Raw genomic sequence first — 24,458 nt, 5'->3', positions numbered from 1 at the left:
ACGCTGCCAAATTACAATTCTTACAGAAAATAAAATAGTTGGCTTAGAGCCCAGACTTTGCCAATTAATTGTATTAAATGAAAAACTGAAAAATAATTCTTCCTAATCCTCATACATCAGGTACTTGACACAGTCCACATTGTTTGAAACAAAGCAGTACAGAGTCTCCAGTAGCCTTGTGCCTAGTGTCAGAAATCTTAAATTATACGAAACTCACACAATTCAGTTAAAGTAACTTGCAAATTATATTTTTGTTGCACAGAGCATGAGTGGAAAGAGAAACACAACGCTTATTTCAAATGGTTGCTCTTTCATAACCTCTTCAAACATTAGACTGTAAAGACTGGGGAACTCTCCAGAAAAACAACAACATTCTGATGTCTTAAAGAAGCACAACTTATCAATTTACAGTGTACCCAAGGAGCACCAAGACAACGTAATTCGGGCAATATGTTTGCCCTAGGGTTCCCAAACCATATGCCAATTATCCTGTTTTTACTCTATTCCCATAATTGTGCAGTTTCGTTATAGCAGTTTACGTTTCTTTTGTATAGTTGTTGAAGTGTTTTCAAGCGCCCTGAATTTTCAATTATAATTATGGTTTTATATGTACGGGGAAGGATAGATGTACAGTCGTACCTTGGCTCCCAGATGCCTTGAGAGTCAAATGTTTCGATTCCCGAACGATCGAAAACCGGAAGTGAGTGTTCAGGTTTTTGAAACGTTCTTTTGGAAGCCAAGAGTCCAATGGGGCTTCCGCAGTTTTCTGCAGCCAATCAGAAGCCGGGTTTTAGAAGATGAGAGATCAGGAAGCAAGAACAAGCTTGAACAAAGGTAATCCATCAGGGCTACTAAGGTGGACTCAGTTCTTTGGCCAGGCTTGAGCTAAATAATCTGTGTTCTCCAAGAATGCCTGCAGCTGCCGCATCATGTCAAATTAGTACTAGGGGATGATGACACTGATTGCTTCACCCACCAGCCAGCCACCCTCCCCTTCCCCTTAAAGGTAAAGGGTAAAGGGACCCCTGACCATTAGGTCCAGTCCTGACCGACTCTGGGGTTGCGGTGCTCATCTCGCTTTATTGGCTGAGGGAGCCAGAGTACAGGTCATGTGGCCAGCATGACTAAGCCGCTTCTGGCGAACCAGAGCAGAGCACGGAAACGCTGTTTACCTTCCCCCTGGAGCGGTACCTATTTATCTACTTGCACTTTGACGTACTTTCAAACTGCTAGGTTGGCAGGAGCAGGGACCGAGCAATGGGAGCTCACCCCATCGCGGGGATTTGAACCGCCAACCTTCTGATTGGCAAGCCCTAGGCTCTGTGGTTTAACCCACAGCGCCATCCGCGTCCCATCCCCTTCTCCAAATGCCCCAACCTATTTACTTTTGGCTTACACTCCTCCTTCCCTAAGGCCCTTCCCTTGCTTTTCACAAAACCTCTGCAGCTCACCTGCACTACCTATGTCGCCCCTCTCACTCAACCTGCCTCACTGCCACAAGCTCAGCTCGCTCCCCTGCACTGCTTGCCACCCTGCCTTACTCTCACAACCCACCCACCACTGCCAACCCAACTCTCTCTCCTGCTTCATCCTGCTAGAAGCCCAGCTCACTCACCCACTTTCCTCCTCCACAACACCTCTTGCTTGCTTGCTTGCCAGTTTCAGATATTTATAGCAGTAGTAGTAGCAGCAGTACTCTGTTAATAGCTACACTCTGGGTGGCTTCCTTAACCCTGGAGCATGTGCACTCCATTACATGTGGACTAGGATGACAGAGTAGTACGAATAGAGTATAGAGAGAGAAAGGATTTTGCATGCAGAAAGTCCCAGCTTCGGTTCTCGGAATCTTACGAAAAAACGAGATGAATGAAGAAAATTTAATCAACCATTTGCGAAAGCTTTATGGAAGCAAATGCTATAGCAATGATGAATGAGTGGAAAGACAGAAACCTCTTCAACCTTCAACCTCTTCAGTACAGATATATATAGAGAATTTGAAGTGACAAAGATACTGTACGAGATTGTACATGACTTGGAGTGTTAAGGTTTCAGATACTTAGTGTTGAACTGAAGAGCAAGGCATCTCTCCAACAGCAGGAGTGGATATGCCTCAAAACTCCGCAGTTACTTCTCAAAGCCCTACTACTTTCACTACACTAAACCATGGTTTGATGCTACTTGCATGAACAGGAAGGAGCCGCCATGGCCAGCATGAAGACACCTACAGAATTTCGTTACTTTCCCTGCAAAACCTAGCTTGTCATTATATATGAATCAGAGATCTTGGTTTAAAACAAACACTGCTTATTTAAATTGTCTGCTTTATAACACGTGGTTTTAGTAGGCTTGTTTAGAAATCGACCAGAGTTTGTTTTAAATGAGGATAGCATTAAACTAAACTCTGAACAAAAGTTCTCATGGTTGTACAGAAACAGAGGGGAGAGAAGAGTGTAACAGCTCATGCACGTAGCTCTAAATGATGGTTTGGTGTGTGAAAACCAGGGAACTATATCCACAGTTAAATGCGACTAATTCAGTGAGTTATTTCTTGTTGCAGTTTTTTATGGGGAACAAGATATCTGTTGGGTTTTTTTTCTTACTTTGTTTTCTCTATTGCTTTTGTTAGTAGCCTGTCTGAAAATTAACGAAGGTGAAAATTGCAATCAATTGTGTTGCAAAGGAGCTGATGTTAATCTGGGAGCATTGTTGATGAATAATGGCACTGCTTTAGAAAGGACACTATTCATTAGAACCACAGTATTTCTAAAAGGTGTTTCAAGAAAACTTATTTTGTCAGAAAAGAAAGAAATATTTTCCAAGGCATTTAGTTATAAACATATTAACATTCATTGTACAAAAATACAGTTTAATAAATCCAAGCCCTTGATATTATAATAGTATGTGCATACTATTTTAATTGAGTACATATTGTGGGACAATTAAAGTGTTCTGACATGGAGAATATTTCCCCAAGTTATGCATATTTTGCTTATATACAGGTGATATGCATACTTTAATCTTACATGTCTTTTTTGTGTTGTTATGTATACCTGTTTCAGTAAAGCGTTAGAATGCATTTATACAATAAGCGGTGCTTCTCTGTTGTTCTTCCGTGGTTGAGCGTTCCCACAAAGGTCTCACTGTGCGGTTCAATTATCCATTTAAATATGTTCAGCTTATGCTCAAGAACCAGGGGCATTTTACACAATATTTTAAAAGCCTTTCTTTGAGTATCTTCTGTGGGTACAATTGTGTTGTGTGTGTGAAATCAAAATCGAAAGCGTAAACATGCCAGTTTAGCATTTTAAATTTGAGTTCAAGCTAAAAGTGATTTTGCACTGCAAACGGTTTGGTTTAAGACCTATTGCTGCTCACCTGTGGGATATAATTCTGAAAAAGAAGCAAAGTGAAGCCTACTCTTCATCTCTTCCACCATTTTTCAGCTATACCTTTCCAAAGACAGTGTAGTGGGAGACAAAATAAAGTTGGATGTGCCCCACTGCTGCACGCCATGAGATTTCCTGAACAGCCTACTAGAGCAACCCATTCTCTGTAGAGACTGGATAGTTTAAACCAGTTTGTTTAAATTCTGGTTTCTGGGGTGCCTCCTGTACTCACCAAGTCCTTATGATTTCTAGATTTAGACCACAAATGGAGAACTTGCAGCCTTCTGTGATATATAGGTTAACTCTAGGATATTGTAGAGTCAGAAAATATTCAGAAAAGGGCAAAATGATCAAGGGGATGCAGCAATGAGGAAAGGCTGCAGATTTGGAGACTTTTTGGTTTGGAGGAAAGGTGAACAAAAGGTGAACGTTATGGAAGTTTATAAAGGGCTCATCCACATTTACCTTTTGCCCTGCACTTTCTAGGCACAACCCTATGCTTTAAAGCACCGTGTCCAAGCATTTTATTTTTATTTTATAGCTCTGGTGCTTCCTTTGTGAAAACCTGCTCCTTAACGGTGAATTGGAACAAATGGCAATTTGGGTTTTCAGCAGATTGCCAATTCGGCCGTAAAGAACAGTGATTTTGCGGGAAATGTGCTGCCCCCCCTTAAAAAAGGAGCACTTGGACACAGCGCTCCCTTTAAAGTGTGTAGAAACACAGCACAAAAGGAAGTCTGGGCGAGCCAAAAATTATACATGGCATGAATAAAGTAGATAAAGACCATTTTCATCTCCCTCCCCCTCTCATAAGTCTGGAACTTGCAGATATTCAGTGAACCTGAATGCTGGAGGAATCAGGACAGATAAAAGGAAGTACTTCTTCACACAGTGCATAGTGAAACTATGGAACTCACTGCCACAGGAAGCAGTGATGGCCACTAACTTGGATGGCTTAAAAAGAAGATTGGACAAATTCATGGAGGAGAGGGCTCTCATTAGCTGCTAGCCATGATGGCCATGCTCTGCCTCGAATGCTTCTGAACACCAGTTGCTGCAAACTGCAGGAAGGACACTGCTGTTGTGCTCAGTTCCTGTGCTTCTCATAAGGGGCATCTGGTTGGCCACTGTGAGAACAGGACTAGGTGGGGCACTGGATTGCATTATGTTCTTATGTTCTCCATAAAAACATCATCTTCTTGGTGGACATTGAGAAATGGCTGATGTTGTGCCTTGTCTTCAGTTTTGCAGCAAAAATATGTGACCTGCTGGGATTTTGTTTCCTGTATGAGTCTACTGCCTTTGCTGCTATTTTGAGATGACGTTATAGCTCTGATTCAGTAGCATATTATCAGTGCTGTTTAGTGGCAGAAAGCTTTCTGTCTTTGCACCTATAATTTAACATTCCCTAGATTTGTCAGCCTATAATACAGCAGAGTAAGATGTTGATAGCAGTCAGACTTTCAACTGATACTTTCAAGCATTTTTGCTATGGCTGTTGTTCACAACTCATGTAGAAAGACTGGTTGTGTATAATGGAAACTTAGACGAGGAAGGGAGGAATCAAAGTTCATCAGGTACAACAGACAAAGTCCCTTCGTTGCGTATACTGTATTTACACAAATCTAATGCACCATTGAATCTAATGTGCCCCTCAGTTTTCAAAACCTTGAAACCGATAAAGTATTTGCTGGTGCATGTAAATGCCCCATCGTATCTAATGCGCACCCTAATTTGGCAAAAAAGAGTGTGCATTACATTCAAGTAAGTACAGTACTCAGGTGAAACTATCAAGTGGTAAACTTTGCTGCCTGAAGACAGCACTCTCAGTTGACTGCTTGACTTAAACACATGATTCCAGAGGCACGCTTAGGCTTCGCTATGGCTAGCCGTGAGAGGAGTGCTACTTTGATCGGTTGAGTGGATCTCATGGGTCTCTCTCAAAGAGATTGCCACTCAACTGATCATTGCAGCTTCTCCCCTCGCCCCCACCCTCTCAGCTGTTAGTTTCCATTGCGCAACGCAAGTGAGGAAAGGATCCCGTGATTCATTTTTACACCTTCGTTGCTTTTCTGTAACATTTGAACCAGCCCTCATGTTAACGCTTGTTAGAAATAATACTATTAATAATTAGGCGGTTCTTGGAAAAGTCATCAGGTCGACATGGTAAGAACGTTTTCTCAATTTGCAGCCCTCCCCTTTTGCATGTCTTATTCAGAATCCAGAGCCACTGCTTATTAAGTAGCATGTGTATTTAGGATTACAGAATAGACTAAAAGTAGGATGGTAGCGTTTGGGTTTTTCTGCTTATTGCTGTAGCACACAACTATGGATTTTGGGAAGCATCCTGGGATGTTTGCATAATTAATACAGGAAGCCATCCATGTGGCTCAAAGCCCATCATGCTTTTTATTTGAGAGGCGGTGGTCATGTGGACTGGCAGGGGCAGACATTCCCTGCCTGTTTCTCTGTGCTCTGTTTCTGTGCTCTATAGCCACGGAATCAACCCTGTGTAACTAGCTATCTAGGTGTGCTGTTTCAAGTAGTGTGAGGGGTTCTTGCAAAGTACGGTATATCACAGACGGTATCATTGATGGTCTGTGATACACTTTGTGGGCATCTTTTGTGCCAGCTTCTAAATGCCTGCTGGAAACTTTTCTTTTCTGCCAGTCCTATGCCAGGCCTTCCACAATGGTTTAATGATATTTGTTTTTAGCTTGTTTTTAAAGTTTTATGCTTTGCTTGCATGTTTTTTTTAAACGTTTTTATTGCTGTAAACTGGTTTGAAATATTTTTACGCTGCAGCAGTATATAAACACTTCTTTTTATAAATTAATAAATAGGATACATTTTAGGTAATATTATATATATAAAGTTGTGTGTGGGTTTTTTTTAAGGTGGTACCATAGGATTCTCGTTGCCTATGATTAATATGTTTTATTTCCTCACTTCTTTGCCTTCTTTGGGTGTAGGAGAAGAGGCTGTGATAAGGTATTAAGAGGCAGTGATAAGCTTTCCCCTAGGAAGGCTTTCCATTGATATTGTGTTGGCATAGTTGTGAAGCTCTCAATGCCTTATTTGAGCTGTACCTTGATTAGCATCAAGGTGAAAGTCGCTCCCCTTGCTCTTTAGAAATTATTGCTACTATGCAGCCTAACACAAGCAGAGCCATTATTGTGGTATTTACCTATTGGGCTAAAAGACTAGCTTAAGCAAATGACATGTATTTGATCTGACTAACTTCCTGCCTTCCATGCTGGGTGATTGATATAGAAATGCCTGCCAGGTGTCTTAAGCTGAAATCTTAGGCATATTTAACTGGGATGAAGTCCTACTGAATTTCAATGGTGTTTATTCCTCAGTAGACGCAAATGGGACTACGCTGTACAAAATGTATTTAACTACTTCTATAAAATTGGGGGAAACATAAATTATACTTACTGAACATTTTTCATTTTGTGTATTTTATTTTTTCCCTCCTAGGATGAATAAAAGATACTTACAGAAAGCCACAAAAGGAAAACTGCTAATAATAATATTTGTTGTAACACTGTGGGGCAGAATAGCATCTGGGGCAAACCACCACAAAGGTAAGAAATTGCACTGTATGGTACTGATGTGGCACCTATCTGCAAACTCCTTGCTTCAAGGTGATAACAGTTTAATGGTATTATTATTATTATTATTATTATTATTAAAATCATGTGATTTTTCTTTGTTCATTGGCTCCTGTGGGTTGTTGCTTTTTGTCAACGTGTTGACAAATCAGTGTTAAGTAATGTTTTCTTTAAGTAATGTGGCCTTAGTTTCCTACTGTTGTGTCCTGAAATAATTTTATGTTAATCCTTTTTAATAACTTAGTTTTTTTAATCACCATAATTTTGTTTTTCTTATCTGAAGATGGTAAAGTTGAAAAATTGAGCAAGCTTATAATAAAGCTGTTTCTCCCATAAAAAAAAATGTTCATCAAAGAGTACATAGAAATATTGTAAATGAGTTCATGAAATGAGCCTCGTAAAAAACCATCTTGAGTAACACGTGGGCTGCTGTAGCAGTCCAATTATCCATGCCAATGAACTCTGGAGAGACATTGTGTGCGTGCTGAATAGTCGTGTCTCCATTCTCAATAAGACCTCAGAGTGTTCTTCTCTGGTGTCTACAGAAATAGGGCTTCTCCCTTATTCCAGTGTACTCTTTCACTTGTCACTATAGAATTATGCTTACAGTTCTGACAGCTTTTAGCAGCTTGAAAGTAATACCCTTTTTTATTTTTACTTTTATGACTAGGAACTCTTCTCCAGGGAACAATATCTGTTGATTTATAGATTAATAGGAAACAGCTCTCTTGTTATACCTAATCAAAAACACCTTGAGATGCTAGTAATAGTTTTTGCTCTACAATACAGTCCTAAAGTTTATTTCTCATTTTGAGGCGCCTGTGTACACTCTCAGAATTCAAGCTTTGAAAATTTGGCTGTGGTTTAATTAAAGTTATGGAGAATGAAAGGGGAAGGGGAGATTTGGAATTAGTAAGGATTTAGCATCAGTAAGGACCAAAATAAGAAGAATTTCCCCATGGAAAATCCATAATCAGATCTCACGTTTCCTCCGCTTTAAAAGCAACTGCTGAAGCGTGGGGATAAATGTGGATAAAGGTTGCAGTGCTGGGAAACACTTTATGTTTTCTTCCACCCACCCCACATCAGTTTTCCTTATCTAATTAGCAGCTCTTGGAGCTACTGTTTGACCCACTGCATAAGACATATATGGCTTCCATATCATGTCACTGCCTTCTTCCCAGCTCAGCAGATTAGAGGTGAAACCACACCAACCAATTTGAGAGAAGGATTTGATTGCTTGCATGCATACTGTATACATGCCCTTGGTTGGTGCACTTGACTTGTTGAACACATTTCAAAAGGGTTGGCTACCATTGTAGGAAGACCTGCAAAGGAATAGGTACATCTTTGATTTATTTGAAAAGCTGCAGTTGTGATTGAAAGTCAGAAGCCAACCCATGCACAGGTCAGTATGCATTATGTCTGCATGCCATAATGTGACTGGCTCAGCACATAGCAGCATGACTGAAAGTCAGCAATGGCTGATGAAAATCCATAGGTGCCACAGAATCAAACAAGTTGTAAGAAAACAAGACTATGAAGAAATTATTCCCACAATCCTGCATTAAGACACAGCCAAAACTATGGATTAAAAAAACTCTGGCTTCCAGAGGCTTCAAATACTTTCCATGGCAATGGTCAGCAACAGGCACCCAGTTGTCAGTCATGTGGGCCACTTCTTATATTAATTTTTGCTATGTGGTTAAGGAAAGCAAAAGGCCTTATTTTACTTACAAGTCAGCCTCATGTTGTGATAAATACTATTATAATAGCATTGCCTCATATGCTGCTTTTCTGAACAAACCATGTTGGACTATACTGTTTCGTTAATAATGCTTGAGAACTTCACAACTGTGCTGAGTGTCTACAGTTTCTTAAGAGTATAAAATATATATTCTCTGTTACAGCTCTAACCACGTAATATATTATAGGGATTTACAAAGTGGAGTTGCAGCTGTTTTTTGGGGGGCTTGGCCATATTGTTGACTTGATAGCAGTTAATGTACATATCTGCTATATAGCATCACAGCATCCAGCTGTCTTAACAATGCTTTTATCAACAAGGATATTTAAAGAAAATGCTCGTTTATGCTTACTAGGTGTCCTTTTCTCATTTATGCACTACAGGGGCTGGAATTGGGGTTTATAGTACTGCTGCTTTCTCTGGCCGCAGACCCTGCCTCTTGGCACACTGAGCAAAAAAAAGGTCAGGGTAAACTGTGCAGTCCAGTATTGAACTCAGCAGCACCTGACACAGAGCTGAATTAATCATATTCATACTGAAAAATTGGAACAGTTTTATTGTGTTCCCTTGCATGGCTGCTGTTTCATTTCACCCAAAATGTCATTTCATCCAAAGCCCAAACCTAGGGTATTCAAACAGCTGTCATCTCAAATGTTCAATAGTGATCTGCTGTCTGGTCTACATCACAGTGTTCCAATGGTGCCCTGCTGATTTCATCTTCTATATTCTCTCAGATTCTGTTATCTTTGCTCTTCGTATACCTGGCAGATGTTCTGGGGCTAGCCATGTAATTAAGTACCCAAAAGTTTCCTTCTTCCAGATGCCTTATTTTCCTCAGTAGTCATTCCTTAGAAATGCAGAAGCAACCTTCAGCCTTGTCAATGCCTAATACTTGGACTTACTACTTTTTGTTTTTTCCCTGAAACTTCTACTGCTAATGGTTCCCATTTTTAGAATGCCTCAGAAGGAAACATTTTCTGTTGCTAATTTACGTCTTGGCAATGGGAAGTTTTCAAAAAAATCGGCAAGATTGTCAGTTTCACTGAAGACTTGCTTCATAGCTCAGTTGGTTAGAGTTTGGTGCTGATAACACCAAGGTTACAGGTTTGATCCCTGTTTGGGACAGCTGCATATTCCTTCATTTTGCAGGGGCTCCCTTCCAACTCTTATGATTCTATGATTCTGTTAGGCAGTTTGTGGGAAGGATCTGTCAGGCCTACGAAGGCTTTTTAGATCCATCAGCTGAGGGTGAAGACTCAGAGTTGGATCCCTTCTGGATATAGCTGTCAACCTTCCCTTTTTTGTGGGAAATTCCCTTATTCCAGTGCCATTTCCCGCTGCTTCCCGCTGCTATCCTGGATTGTTAGATATCCCGTAGACTGTCCCTGGGACGGGTGAGGCTGCTGATCCCTTATTTTTGAGGCTGCTGTTCCCTTATTTTCAAATCAGAAAGTTGTACAATTTACATTTAGGCACCGTAGGCAAGACACCACTATTGGTGGCTATCAGGGTTATTTCAGAGAAGTCACCAGGACCACAGACTCAGTAGATGTGAATGGCCTGTTTGATTATTGAGTAACAATATAATGATTACCTCAAATAACAAACAACTGTTATGATGATCGCGACAATAATGATTATGCATTCTCAGAGCCAAATCATGTTTCTAAAGGCAAACATAATAGTTGCAGGACATAAATCTTGCTAAAGATCATGAATGTCACTAAAACCAACAAATTTTTACCTCAGAATTCAAGCTTCTGGCTTCCTTCTGGCTTATAACTTCAGTCTAATAAGTATACAGTATTGACATTTAGGTCGGCCAGTATGTTTTCTGGTCCTATGTATGGCTTTCAAGGAAATACACAGTTAAGGGTAGCTTGACTGGTGGCAAATGGGAGAGATAAAAAATAACCATAAATTTGCTTCTGACTATCAGCAGCATTTCCCAAAGTGCTGAAGTATCGTCTCAGCACAGCTATATGAGTGACTGCAGACTTTTTTTTTTTAAAGCATTGCTTCACAGTTGAAGGTTACAGCAGGCCTACTTTTAAATTACTTCAAGTCTGTGATGCAGAGGAGACAAAGTTGAAGCTTGTGTCATTAGTGTTATAGTATTACAGCTAATCTTATACCCCATATGACCCTTTGGGTCTTGCCCTGTGTGAAGAAATGCATATTCTACCTACCCCACATTGACAGAATATGTATCTCCCACAGTGTGCATGTACATCTCTTTCCTTGCATGAGACCTAGAAATGGAAGAAGAAAGTACAGATGTCTTGTGCTTTCCTTCTTGCTGCTTCCTTTGAATATCTGAAGCAGAAGAAACCGTACAAAGTTTTTCATTTCTACCTCTCACACTCTTGCCCTTTTGCTGTGTATTCTGTTTGCTTTTTCTGGGCCAAGAGTGGCATGAAATAGGTCAGCTTCAGCACTGGATAATAATTGAATATTATAAAAATGGCAGAATGGCACAAAGACTGTTGGACCACACTGCATTTAATTCTTTCAGTGTTTTCCATTTCTGGCCTATATACTTAAGCAAAGGATGTTTTAACAGCCAGAGGCGAAAGCTGCCGAGCTAGAGTTTATTGACACTGCCTTTCTTGGTTTAGCAACACTGTCTCTCTTGGTTTGATCAAAAATGGATCCATCAATTCACAGTTCAAATTGGGCATCAGCCCCAAAAAGGGGTGTGCGTACCTGTGCTTATTCACAGCCATGTTTATTAGTTCCTTGGTAGATTCAGCTAATTTATCTGTGTATGTTATCTCTGCTGTCAGAGTATTTTCTATTACCTTTTAATCTCACCTTATGAAATAGATTTCTCCTCCCCACTGGACATTTGTGAATTTGTACTGTTTGTTAAAGAGAAGCATACCTGTGTGGATAAGCAAAATAGGTGCTTACTTAACAGAGAGAATTCACCAAACTCTTGAGAGGGAGCAACCTGCAAGCTTGCCGTAGGATAATCAGATTTTTAAAAATCACCCAAAATTTAAGAGCCTAAGGCTACCCATCTTTAAATGTGCCTGTCAGAAGTATCTTTGTTAACACCTTCTTTCAATAAAGTTCTGTCATGTATGATGACATGCAGAGAGGCGGGAACTGAGAGAGATGAGATTTTGAAGATGGAAGGAGAACCAGTGTTGGGTAAGCTCCCATCTGTGTCAGTCTGAATTAGTTCCACAGTAAGGAGCTTTTTCATTCAGGGGGAAAACAAAAACCCTCATTTGTTTTCTAAGAATTCTTTTCTGGCTAATAATGTTATGTGAACAGATGGTGCTGCATGCATCTTCCTGACTGAGGATGTAGAAATGGTAGTTCCTAATACAAGCCATGGTGGACACCGCTTGGAAATTGAAATTCACCACTCTCCAGACTAACCCACCTGGGAGCAAGAAACATGTGTGTGTGTGTGTGTGTGTGTGTGTATCTGGGAAACAATAACCACTGAAAAGCTGTATTGGCAATTAAGCAGCATATAAATAACTAATAAATCATTGGAAAGTATAATTATCAAGAGAGCTGACCTAAGATGCAAAATGACTTGCTAGCTAGCTAGCTGGGGGATAACAAAGAAAGGATAGAGATCCCTGCCCCTTCTCCAGCAAACCAGCATTTCTGTACTGCATAATAGCTCCACCAACCTGCTTGCTTGCTTGTATACACTTCTCTGTTCCCTCTACCTATCATGCAAGTAGGAAAATATGAAGAGCCTTCCCTGCTGGATCAGAGCAAAGACCTATCTAGTTCAGAAGACCTGAGATCAACACTGCGATTCCCAGCAACTGGTATTCAGAGGCATACCTCTTGCAACAGTGAACACAGCCATCACGACAGCCTTGCGTTTCAGTAAAGCACTGCATTAAAACCATTTGCACATATGCATACAAAGCACCTGCTGTTCATGCCTGGACTGTTGAGTGCCGGCTGCACATGGACAGAATTTCACAGCATCTCATTTTACATTCTGAGCCTGGGAAGAACTTTTGGAGAAAGCGCCTGTCAGGGAACTGCCAGCGGCTCAAAGGGGAGAGATAGAAGGGCAGTTGTGTTACAGGGAGCCTCCGAAAATCTTGTGAAGCAGTTCCTCTTCCGGCGAGGAGGAAAGCCCCACCTCCAGTGGAGAAGAGGTGCAAGGACCAGAGGATGCTAGGAAGAGCCTTAACACCGAGCCTAAGCAAGCCGGAGAGGAGGGAAGCACGCCCCTGCCAGCACCCATCCTGTGCAGTAGTCTGAGGCGCAGGGAGGGGCGGAAAAGGCTGGGGGTGATGAGACTTTTATGTTGCGGGAGGTACAAAAACAGACCACTCCCGGATTCTGCTAGCGATTGAGCCAGACATGAACTTATGACGCTCTTCACTGTAAATAGTTTGCACCAAAATAAAGCCCGTGGGAGTCTTGCCTGGTTACTCTCGAGCAACCGCAACAGCACCTGACAGCGCCATTCATAATATATCAGAGCATTTACAAGCTGGGCAAGTTTGTTATCCAGAGCAGCTAATTTCAAACTTTGGGGACAAGCTAAAGAGGACAAGTCTATATCCCATGTTGTATGGAAGATCTAAGTGCTTTAAGGAACACAGCTTCCATCATAGTAAGAGGCACTAGTTTTGTCGCAGTGTGGCAAGTTGTTACACATCAGGATATAACTGTATTTCATGTTAGAAAGAAGTTCCATGTTTTCAGTAGAGTTTTGGGAACCTTTTAAAACAGAGCTCTTGGAGTTAGGATAAAACCTATCCACAAACAAAACCCATGATAGCAGGAGGTTGTTTGGTGCCTTCTGCAAGCATATACTCTCTCCCTCTCTCTCTCTCTCTCTCTCTCTCTCTCTCTCTCTCTCTCTCTCTCTCTCTCTCTCTCTCTCTCTGTGTGTGTGTATTCAACAATTACCTGTCTCCCTGCTCAGGCCACTTTAGTTCTTTGACTTTATTTAGGTATGCTATTGATTCATCAGGCCTATGACTTAGAGACTCAGTATTTATATGGGATCGATAATACGGTGGGGAAGGTGATACCAAGGGAGATCGCTTTAAAAGAGAGGATTTCACAAGACTAGTGGTGTGTCTTGTTAGCCCCCTTCCTCCCCCTGATGGTCTGAGTAGAGCTATTCCCCTGACTATGCTCATCAAACAGCTTTGCCTGAGGCCTGCTGAATGAAGTTGAACTTTAAAAATTAAGACTTTTCCCCCCAGTGAGCAAGCTGAGGTGTAGGATAGCCTACGAAGCTTTTTCAAAACTCCGTTGAGTTAGGCAAGTCTTCTGAAATTATGCAGAAACAGCTGAAAAGTGAAATATAAAAAATGAGCACAGTATTTTTAAAGGGGGTTGTTTATATGTTGTGGGAGGTGTATTTAAATATGGAGAGGGAGGATTATTCTAGTTTAATTAAGGGCTTATAAACACTTCTATTTTTCCTGTGCTTTCCAACCACAGGTCTGAGAGGTCTTTTGTCTCACTGTTTCCCCCAGGAAAACGTGCTGTTTACCACTGAATCAGAACAAATGTCAATTGGATTTTCTGCAGATTGACTTGTGTTCCAGTTCAGCGGTAAAGAATGGATGAGCCCTGACCACACTTGCTTTACACCATTTCTAAAAATGCAGTTGCAGCTACTTTAAGTGAAATGATATGGGCCAGAAGAGGGCATCCATACTTTTAAAGATTACAGGAGTGAAAGAGATGACCAGACCAGTTGTACACATGTAACAGATCAACTTAAACTCGATCTGAAACCACAAGTAAGAGGCAAATGGAGTTTATTTACTAATAATTAAATTTCTTGGATCCCAGTAGCTATTACTCGGTGTGCATCCTACAAAAAATATTTAAACAAAGCAAAAACGAAAAGAACAATAAGGAACATGGAAATGTTACATTTCATCTCAGTCATTTGAAATGTTACATTTCATCTCAATCAAGTGTGTCTGCAAGTATTGGATCAGTGCCTGGAGGCAGCAAAGGGCCAATAAAGGCCAATAAACAAAATGGAGGCGCTGTTGATAGGTGTTTTCTGTGGCAACCTGTTCTGGATCAGATTGCACTCCTTTAGAAGGAGCAGCTAACGGAAGGAAAGAATATTTCTTTCTACTTAAATCTAATGGCTCATGCCTCCTTTCACTACTTTTTTTGTTTTTTTTTGAAGAGGGTGCAGATATGCAGACGTGCAGGAAGTGGACTTCATGCTCACATGTCTCTAGAACTTGGAGGAAGTCTTCGTCTAGATTAAATTCAGCTTGTCTGCACTATCATTTGCTACTGAGCTGTTTCCATTATGTTCCTATGACACGGAGCCCATCGAAGCCTAGTTCGCTCTAATAGCCTCTGGACAGGACTAGGTTGTAAACATGGAAGAGAAGTGTTATATTTCACTTTAAATTTAATTTTTGGATCAGTATTGAAAGAGTGATTAGTATGAGCACATGCAACATGTTCGTGATGGTTTAATGCCTGATGTTAATCTGATGTGATTCTCTGTTTGGCCTATACACTCCCGTGGATGATTCCAACAAATTTAATTGTGGTGTTATATTTTTCATGCAAGGACTGTGTTAACTGGATTTTGACACAGGCTGATGTTAGAAAGTGTTCTTGCTTAATGCTTAAAAATTACCATGTAAACTGAAGTGGTACAGTCCTTCATATGAGGACTGCATCAAGCATTTCTAATTTTCAATAGGCTTGTCTCTCATGTTTTTACTTGAAATGTGCCTCAGTTCAGTGTACATATTAGTTTTTTGTAATACAAAGCTGAGCGATGACCCAGAATGATACACTTCCGTTGTATTTGTTTTCGATGATACTTGCTGTTTACATTTAGGTGATTGAAAACAACAACACATAAAACATTTGATCCATACTGCCAATAAAATAATGTGGCTTATCCCATAAAGCCACAGCCTGTCTGCTGGAGTACTAAAGAAAATACAAACTATTTCTGCCAGTTTATTTTCAACACTCCTTCAAACCTGAAGGTGGCTTCTTCTTGCTGAGCTCAGACTTTGATGGGTATGTGGCCCATCAAAACAATGAACATTGTATGTGGTAAGCATTACATTTATGTCTCAGGGTGAGATTTGCAACTTTCACCATTTGCATTTAATTTGAAACGGAATCAGACTATTGGTCCACCTAACTCACAAATGTCACACTGACTGGCTGTGGCTCTGCACAGTTTCTGCCAACCCTACCTGGAGATGTCTGGGATTAAACTTGGGACCTTTTTCATGGAAAGCAGAGATGTTCTACCACTGAATTATGAGCTCCTACCCCACACCCTGTACCAGCCTCCCCCAACCTACTGCCTATTAGGCATCAGGGAATCCAATCTCCCCCCATGGTAGGTTGCCAGGAAAGCTGGCAAGGAAAGCTCTTAACGTCGTCTTTTATTCAATATTCACAGAGAGGGGCTTAGAAATGCAGCCTCTTGGAGCATTGGCGTTGCTCCAAGTAATCTACACCCCTTCTCTCCTCAATCATCATCAGCAGCACACACCTTACGGTGGCTGCTTAGGGCCACTTGCCTCTGAGCCCTTTGCGCTCCTACTTTCAATGCTTGCCAGGTTCTGGGAGAAGGGGGGGTCTGGAATGCTTTCTAGTGATGAAGTGTCAGCCAGCTGCTCCGGCCCTGCTTTCCCCTCCTACTTTCCCATCATTTCCCAACTTTGCCCCCCATCTACCTCTGAGCCGTGACCTTCCACAAACCACTGCTTATAAACCTATATTGTCTTCCTCTTCTCTGGAAGGTTCAGGAGGGGGAGGTAGTCTCCATCCTTCCTCCTTTGTCCAGTCCCTGACACTGCCCTTCCGATGTTTTGGCCTACAATTCACTAGGTTTGGGAAGTCAGTGCCACATGAATTCTGTTGATTTTAAATGTGTGAGTGTATGTTTCTTCTCGCAGAATGATGCCCCATCTTTGGAGCCCCTTTCTTTGGCAGATTTGTGAGGTACCTGTATTATTTTCATTGCAGTGATACCTTTATTACTCACCAAAGCTGTCAAATTATTCTCTTCTAATACAGTACCTTTTTGTTTGTTTGTTCTAGTATTTATGGACTACTGATTATTGCTGCTGCTTGACCTTGTTTTAGTTGTGATTTTTTTTTAATGTAATGTTCTGATTTTCTCAGGTATGTAGGTTGGTTGTTTTATAATTATATCTTATATATTAGTCCAAATTCATAAGTGAAACAAATCCATTTTAAGGTTTCTAGGTGAGGCAAAAAATTAAGATATTTATACTAAAGGAGATTTGAAAATTAAGTATTTTGACAAATGTGTTTTGGAAGAGACATCCACATTTGCTATAAACGTTGATGCCATTTTTGGATCCCCAGAGCTCACATTATTTATACTGCCCAGCAAATTATGATTTGTAACCTCCACCATGAAAGGTAGCCATAACCCTTAAAAGGAGAAGTGACAGGATTCTGCCAGCAACATTTACTGACCAATACTGAAAGAGTGCATGAATGAAATTATCTTTGCTAAGCCAAAATGGATAAAGTCAGATGGCTGAAAATGCTGCTGGTCCAAAAATTCTACATGAAGTGCTCCGTCTGGTTGATTGATTTTTTTTCTAAAGTTTGGGTGCCCAGATGAATCTGAGCCAGCTATTTCTATTAATCCAGCGCATTTCCCTCCTTACCATTTAACAGAGATAACTGACCACAAAGTCAAGTTCTGCATATCTTTGGCGCACGTTGGATATCTCAATCTTTTCTGTTGACCGTTAGGGAGCTTTCTTCCTGAGAATGCAATTACAATACAGTTATCCTTGATTTTTTGCCAAGGGGGCAAAAGTCTTTGTGTGCAGATGGCAGTAACTGGTGGTTGGCAGCAAAGATGATGAATGAGATTTATTCCTGGCACAGTGTGCAGCAGGTTTGGCAACATCACCATGGCAAACTATTCATTAGCTGGTTGTTTTTCTTCTTCTAAAGGTTGAAAAGGCACTTTTTTCTGCAGTGTGTTGTCATAAGAACTCTCTTTGCCATCCTCCAGCCACCTGGACCAAGTAGGCTAATTGTGTTGCAGAGGCAGCTCTTCCAGCCTCAACATCTTCGAGTTTAACACATATCAAGACCCATTTTGGGGCTTCTAGAACTGCTTTCCATGAATATACCAGGCGGTATTTCTAGAGGCGTTGGGTGTCTGCAGTTAGAAATATGCATATTTGCTAAATATTCCTATTGCCACACTTCTAACCCTGTTGGAGCAAAGCAGAGACATCACCTTGCCAACAAAGGTCCATATAATTAAAGCTATGGTTTTCCCAGTAGTGATGTATGGAAGTGAGAGCTGGACCATAAAGAAGGCTGATCGCCGAAGAATTGATGCTTTTGAATGATGGTGCTGGAGGAGACTCTTGAGAGTCCCATGGAGTGCAAGAAGATCAAACCTATCCATTCTTAAGGAAATCAGCCCTGAGTGCTCACTGGAAGGACAGATCCTGAAGCTGAGACTCCAATACTTTGGCCACCTCATGAGAAGAGAAGACTCCCTGGAAAAGACCCTGATGTTGGGAAAGATGGAGGGCACAGGGAGAAGGGGACGGCAGAGGATGAGATGGTTGGACAGTGTTCTCGAAGGTACCAGCATGAGTTTGGCTAAACTATGGGAGGCAGTGGAAGATAGAAGTGCCTGGTGTGCTCTGGTCCATGGGGTCACAAAGAGTCGGACACGAATAAACAACAGCAACGTGATAATTCATATAGCACAAAAGCAATCGCCCATGTTCTCCCATTATGTGGTATTGTTGCCTATTTATTGTTGCAGCACTTAGCCAAAAATGCCTTCCTACTTATGCAGCCCTGTTTGCAAGCTGCAAAAGTGGGATGGCATTTTCAGTCTTTTGAGGTGAGGGTGGAGGAAGGTAAATGCTTAAAATAGTTATAGTTGGGAGAATGGGGCTTTTGTGGTGGCTGTGGCTTTCCCCTCTTCACTTTTTAAAGTTAGTTGCTCTAGTATCAGAAGCAGTGATGGAGCTATAATCAGCAGCCTTGCGGACTGCCATATCCCTGCACGATGCCTCTGATCATAATGTAGCATTATTTTAGTGATATTGGGATGAAGAGAAGATGGTGACCACTGTCTTTTCTTCCCTCAATGCTACTAGAATGACAAAAAAGGTTGGTGAAGCTTTGAAAAGCATCTATGCAAAACAATTTATGATAATAGTTTTTCTTTTAATCTGTAAGTTGCCTTTTCTGCCATGCAATTAACAAAATGAAAGTAATTTCCCACAGTTAATAAATTTCTTTTAAAATGTGCTGAATCTTGTATATCTATATCTATCTATCATCTATCTATCTATCATCTATCTATCTATCTATCTATCTATCTATCTATCTATCTAATCTATCTATCTAAACTATTTATCTATCATCTATCTATCTATCATCTATGTATCTATCTATCTATCTATCTATCTATCTATCTATCTAATCTATCATCTCTATCTATCATCTCTATCTATCATCTATCTACAGTGGTACCTCAGGTTACATACGCTTCAGGCTACACACTCCGCTAACCCAGAAATATTACCTCTGGTTAAGAACTTTGCTTCAGGATGAGAACAGAAATCATGCTCTGGCGGCACGGCGGCAACAGGAGGCCCCATTAGCTAAAGTGGTGCTTCAGGTTAAGAACAGTTTCAGGTTAAGAACTGACCTCTGGAACAAATTAAGTACTTAACCCGAGGTACCACTATATCTATCTATCTATATCATCATCTATCTATCATCTCATCTATGAGAAATGGAAGCTGTCTTTATATGTGAAATATACTTATGGAGGTGGCTGTTCCATGGAAGCATTGTACAACATCTTGCGGCATGAATCAGAGTTATCACATGAAGATTTACTGTACCATTTGAAGTGACCCCCTAGAAGCTGCTTGCTGTGTTGTTGGATTTTCTCCACTCAGTCGTAGAAATCCATATGGTAGACTGCTCACATTTTACATCTGTCAGGGTTTCTGGGAGAGAGGAGGAGATGACAGAGGAGACGGAGAGCGAGTGGGAGGAGGGGCAGAAGGATGAGGAAGAAGATGACGGAATTCTGAGGGAATCCACGAGTCTGAGCAGCGAGTCAGAGGATTCTCAAAAGGGGGTTACCTTAATCAAGCAAAAGGGAGGAGAAGGGAGAAGCGGAGAGGAGCCCAGTGGAAGACAGACGCAGCAAGAGGCGTCTCAGCCGGAACGGAGTAAAGGGGGTGGAGTCGTCAGCCTCTCGGAGGGAGCAGGATTAGGAGAGAACAGAGAAAGGGGGTTGGAGCAAGGTGTTCAGCCGGAAAGGGTGGAGAGCAGAACAAGGGGTGGTGTAGCGGTCGAAAGAAAGGTCAGCGGTCTAACGTGACAGACGTACGGCCACGATGCTGAACTGTACGAGAAGCAGAAATCTTCAATAAACTTTTCCTGTAAATAAACTGCAACGGAGTGAGGTCTCTTGTGAGCTGGGACCCGTCCTGGGTGGCCGTGACAGTAAGTCCCCTCTCAGAAAGCAAAAAATTTTTTTTGCGAAGCTCACGAACGGGAGCAGCCATGAGCGCTGAGGAGCAGCTGGTTGCACTGCGGAATCAGGTTACCGCTCTCACATCGGCAGTCATTGCTTCGCAGAAGAAGAATGACGACTTGGAGAAGACGTGCCAGGATTTGCAGGCAAGGTGGGAACACGCGGACAGGGCGGGGGCCCCAGGTTCCAGAGCGGAGGGCATTGCGCTTGGACGGAGGGGGGGTGCCCTGGTTCCGCATTTTAATGGCAACTTGCAAGACTATCCCAATTTCAGAGCGGACGTCGTATATGCACTGCATTTACTCCGTCACGATTTTAAAGATGAGGAGGAGAAAGTGGGGTTCATTGTTTCGCACCTGCATGGGGAGGCCAGGGCTTGGCTACGCAATCTGTGGCGCGAAGATGGACCGGCCCGTCGCAATTCAACTGCGTTCATCAAAGCGATGGATTCTTGTTTTCAATCCTCTGTGGATGTGGACATTGCGCGCCGTCAAATGCACGGGCTGAGGCAGGGGAAAGCGACTGTGCGCCAATACCACTCTAAATTTTTTGCATTGCTCACCGCCTTAGATTGGCCAAAGGACAGTAAGCCGGTCAGAGATCTTTTTTGGGAGGGATTGAGCCCCCCCATCAAGGATGAGATCGCTAGGGGGGACAGACCCCAGACCCTAGAAGACGTGGTGCAACGGGCTTTAGCTATTGGAATTCGACATGAGGGACGTCCGTGGCACGAGGAGGACGGGCCCCAAGCGCGTGCGCAAGCGAGGACTCTCCCTTTTGTGCACAGGGATTTCAGCCGTGCGCACCCCTCGCCAATGGGGAAGGACAGCGAGGAGCCAATGGAGATTGGTGGTGCTAGGGCTCAGAAGCCATCCCAGAGCCCTGTCCCTGGTGCAGCCAAAGCGAAGCATCCTAGAGGAACCAGGAAGTGTTACATCTGTGACAGTGCGCACCATATGGCGAAAGAGTGCCCCCAGAGGCTCCAGAAGCACACTACAGCACTGGCAACTGTAACAGCAGAGGTGCAACCAGGGGAGCAGCTTCAGGGAAACGACAGTGCCTGGCTGGAAGCAGAGCTACTGGGGCTCAGCCAGGCGGATCTGTAGACAAGCCCCCAGCATCACTGCAGAGCGTGGACCCTTTGCCTCCCAGACCGGCAGTTCTGCTCACAGCAACACTCCAGTTGCCTGATGGGAGACTCCTCGAGGTTCCAATGACGATCGATTCGGGAAGCAACGCCGACTTCGTGGGACTGCAGTTCGTTAAGCAGCACAACATGGCGCTCCTGCCTGCAACGACGCCTCTAAACGTGGTCACGGTAGACGGCAGGAAGTTGCTGGGGGGGCAAGTGGTGCAGCAAACCCCTCCCATGATGATGCAGATTGGCAACCATCGAGAACTTATTAGTTTCAATGTCACCCACTTATCGGACACACCCGTCGTGTTAGGCATGAGTTGGCTGGAGAGGCACAGTCCCGCGGTTGCGTGGTACTAGCGGCAGATCACCTTTTGTTCATCGTATTGTGCTCAGCATTGCTTTCAGACCGATCAGGGAGGAGAAGCCGAGCAGCAGTTGCATCTGGGTATGGTGCAAACAGTGCCTCACAAGTACCAGGACTTCTTGGAGGTTTTCTGTGAGAAGGAAGCTGACAAGTTGCCGCCTCACAGACCTTACGACTGCGCGATTGATTTAGTGCCAGGGGCGCAACTGCCTGCTGCCAAGCTGTACTCCATGTCGGAAGACGAGATGCAAGAGCTTCGGGAGTTCATAGACCATAACCTCAAGCGAGGTTTCATCCAGGAATCTAAAGCAGCGGGTGGCAGCCCTGTGTTCTTTGTGAAGAAGAAAAACACGCCCCAAAAAAGGCTTATAGTGGATTACAGGTTCATAAACAGCTTGACTAAGCCCAAAGCTTTCCCCATGCCCAAGATTGACGACCTTTTAGCGACCGTCAGGAGGGGCAAGATTTTCACCAAGCTGGACCTACGTGGAGCTTACAATCTCATCCGCATCCGGAAAGGAGATGAGTGGAAGACCGCCATGTTCACCCCTCTGGGCACATACGAATACAGAGTCATGCCTTTCGGTCTCCAAAATGGCAGCCACGTTTTTCAAGCATTTATGCACCACGTGCTAGCAGGTCTCCTCTACAAAAAGTGTGTCTGCTTTCTCGACGATATCCTGATTTTCTCGGAATCGCCGGAGGATCACGATAAGGACGTGAGGGAGGTCCTGCAGAGGCTGAAGGACCACAGGCTGTACGCCAAGTTGGAAAAATGCCAGTTTGATGTCAGAGAGGTTGATTTCCTTGGCTACAAGTTGTCCGACGAGGGACTGGCCATGGACAGGGCTAAGGTTCAAGCGCTGTTGGACTGGAAAAGCCCTCGAAATCGGAAAGAGGTCCAGAGGTTCATCGGCTTTGCCAATTTTTACCGCAAGTTTATTAAAGGTTTTGCGAACGCGACGGCGGCTATCACTGACACCCTCAGTTCCAAGAAGAAGAAGTTCGTCTGGACCGAACAAGCGGAGCGGTCCTTCCGGACGCTTAAAGGTCTTTTCGCCTCCGAAGAGCAGCTGCTCCACGTGAATCCCGGCAGACCCATGCGGGTAGAGACCGATGCGTCAGACAGAGCGGTTGGGGCCGTTCTTTTGCAAGAGGATTCACAAGGCAACTGGAGACCGGGTGCGTTCTACTCCCGGAAGCTCAGCAAGACGGAGCGCAATTATACCATATGGGACAGGGAGTTGTTGGCCATTCATGCAGCTTTCAAAGCGTGGCGACACTTCTTAATAGGAGCCAAGCACACGGTGCAAGTCCGCACGGATCACAAGAACTTAGAGTATTGGCGGACGGCTAAGTTACAGACCCAGCGACACATGCGCTGGGCGGAGTTCTTTGCGGATTTCGACTTCAAAATAGAATACATCCCAGGAGACTCCAATGTTATTGCAGACGCGCTGTCCCGAAAGCCGCAATACTTGGAGGAAGCAGCTCCAATCGCAGCAAAGCACATTTTCGCACCGCAGGCGTGGACGTGCGCTACCATCGCAGTCGACCTGGACGCGGTGCGACGCGCGTTGCAAAGGGATCAGTTTGCACAGTCCAAGATGGAGGAGCTACGCGGAGGGTCGCGAGACAACGATGAATTCCAATTGCAAGATGGACTTTTGACTCGTAAGGGTGCCCTTTACGTGCCCACCGACGATCTTCGAGCCAAGGTTCTGCAACAATTGCATGACGCCCCTAGTGCAGGCCATTTCGGCAAAGAGAAGACGATGGAGTTGGTGGCTAGAGACTTTTGGTGGCCCCAGATGAGAGGAGAGGTGGCGGACTACGTCGCCAGGTGTGATATCTGCCAGAGGTCCAAACCAGTGCACCAGAAGCAGGCGGGATTGCTAGAACCGCTGGAGACACCGCAGCAACCGTGGGAGAGGGTAGCGTTGGACTTTGTTACGGACCTGCCCAGCTCCAGAGGTAAGACGGCGGTGTTAGTGGTGGTGGACTTGTTCACCAAGATGGCGCATTTCATCCCTTGTGCCAAGGTGGCGACGGCAGAACAGACCGCAAAGCTCTTCATCGATCACGTCTTCAGAGTGCATGGACTTCCACAGTCCGTCTTGTCCGACAGGGGGCGCCAGTTTGTTTCCACTTTCTGGCGAAAGCTTCTGGGCATCTTGCACGTCAAAATCAACCTGACATCGGCGAGACATCCACAAACCAACGGTCAAGCGGAGAGGGTCAACGCGATCATGCAGCAGTACCTGCGGTGCTACGCCAACCAGCGACCTGCGGCGTGGGTGGACTATCTACCGATGGCTGAATTCGCCTACAACAACACGAAACACGCATCCACCGGGGTGACGCCTTTCTTTGCGAACAATGGCCGTCATCCCAGAACCTTCCCGAGATTTGCGGCACCAGGAGGGGGGGGGCCTCAAGATGCCGACCAGTTTGCAGCGGAGTTGCAAGAGGTGCACGAGGAGCTGCGGAGACATTTGGAGCTGGCAAAACAGGCGTATAAGGTGCAGGCCGATAAGCACAGGAGGGCGGGAGAGGACATCCAGATTGGGGACTGGGTGTGGTTAGCAGCCCACGCGATGCCGGCCAGGTCATTGGCCAAGAAGAAGTTAGGACACAGGCAGCTAGGGCCATATCAAGTTGAGGCTAAGATCAATCCGG

At 43.6% G+C, this 24,458-nt stretch overlaps 1 protein-coding gene across 3 annotated transcripts in view; it reads left to right on the top strand.

The window, feature by feature from the left end:
- TAFA2 (TAFA chemokine like family member 2) overlaps positions 1 to 24,458 on the top strand; it is a 149,900-nt gene that overhangs the window by 91,285 nt on the left and 34,157 nt on the right. For all 3 annotated transcript variants that reach the window (XR_014172380.1, XR_014172381.1, XM_081928139.1), the window contains exon 2: positions 6,870 to 6,976. Coding sequence is in view for 1 of the 3 variants with exons in the window: in XM_081928139.1 (XP_081784265.1) it covers positions 6,870 to 6,976 (107 nt within the window). In the remaining 2 variants the exon portion in view is untranslated. The remainder of the gene's footprint in view (positions 1 to 6,869; positions 6,977 to 24,458) is intronic.

Source organism: Podarcis melisellensis (assembly GCF_964234715.1).
Source record: "Podarcis melisellensis genome assembly, chromosome: 10".
NCBI classification, from domain to species: Eukaryota; Metazoa; Chordata; class Lepidosauria; order Squamata; family Lacertidae; genus Podarcis; species Podarcis melisellensis.
Note: the sequence above shows the minus strand (reverse complement) of the source record. Positions and strands in the feature narration are given on the sequence as shown.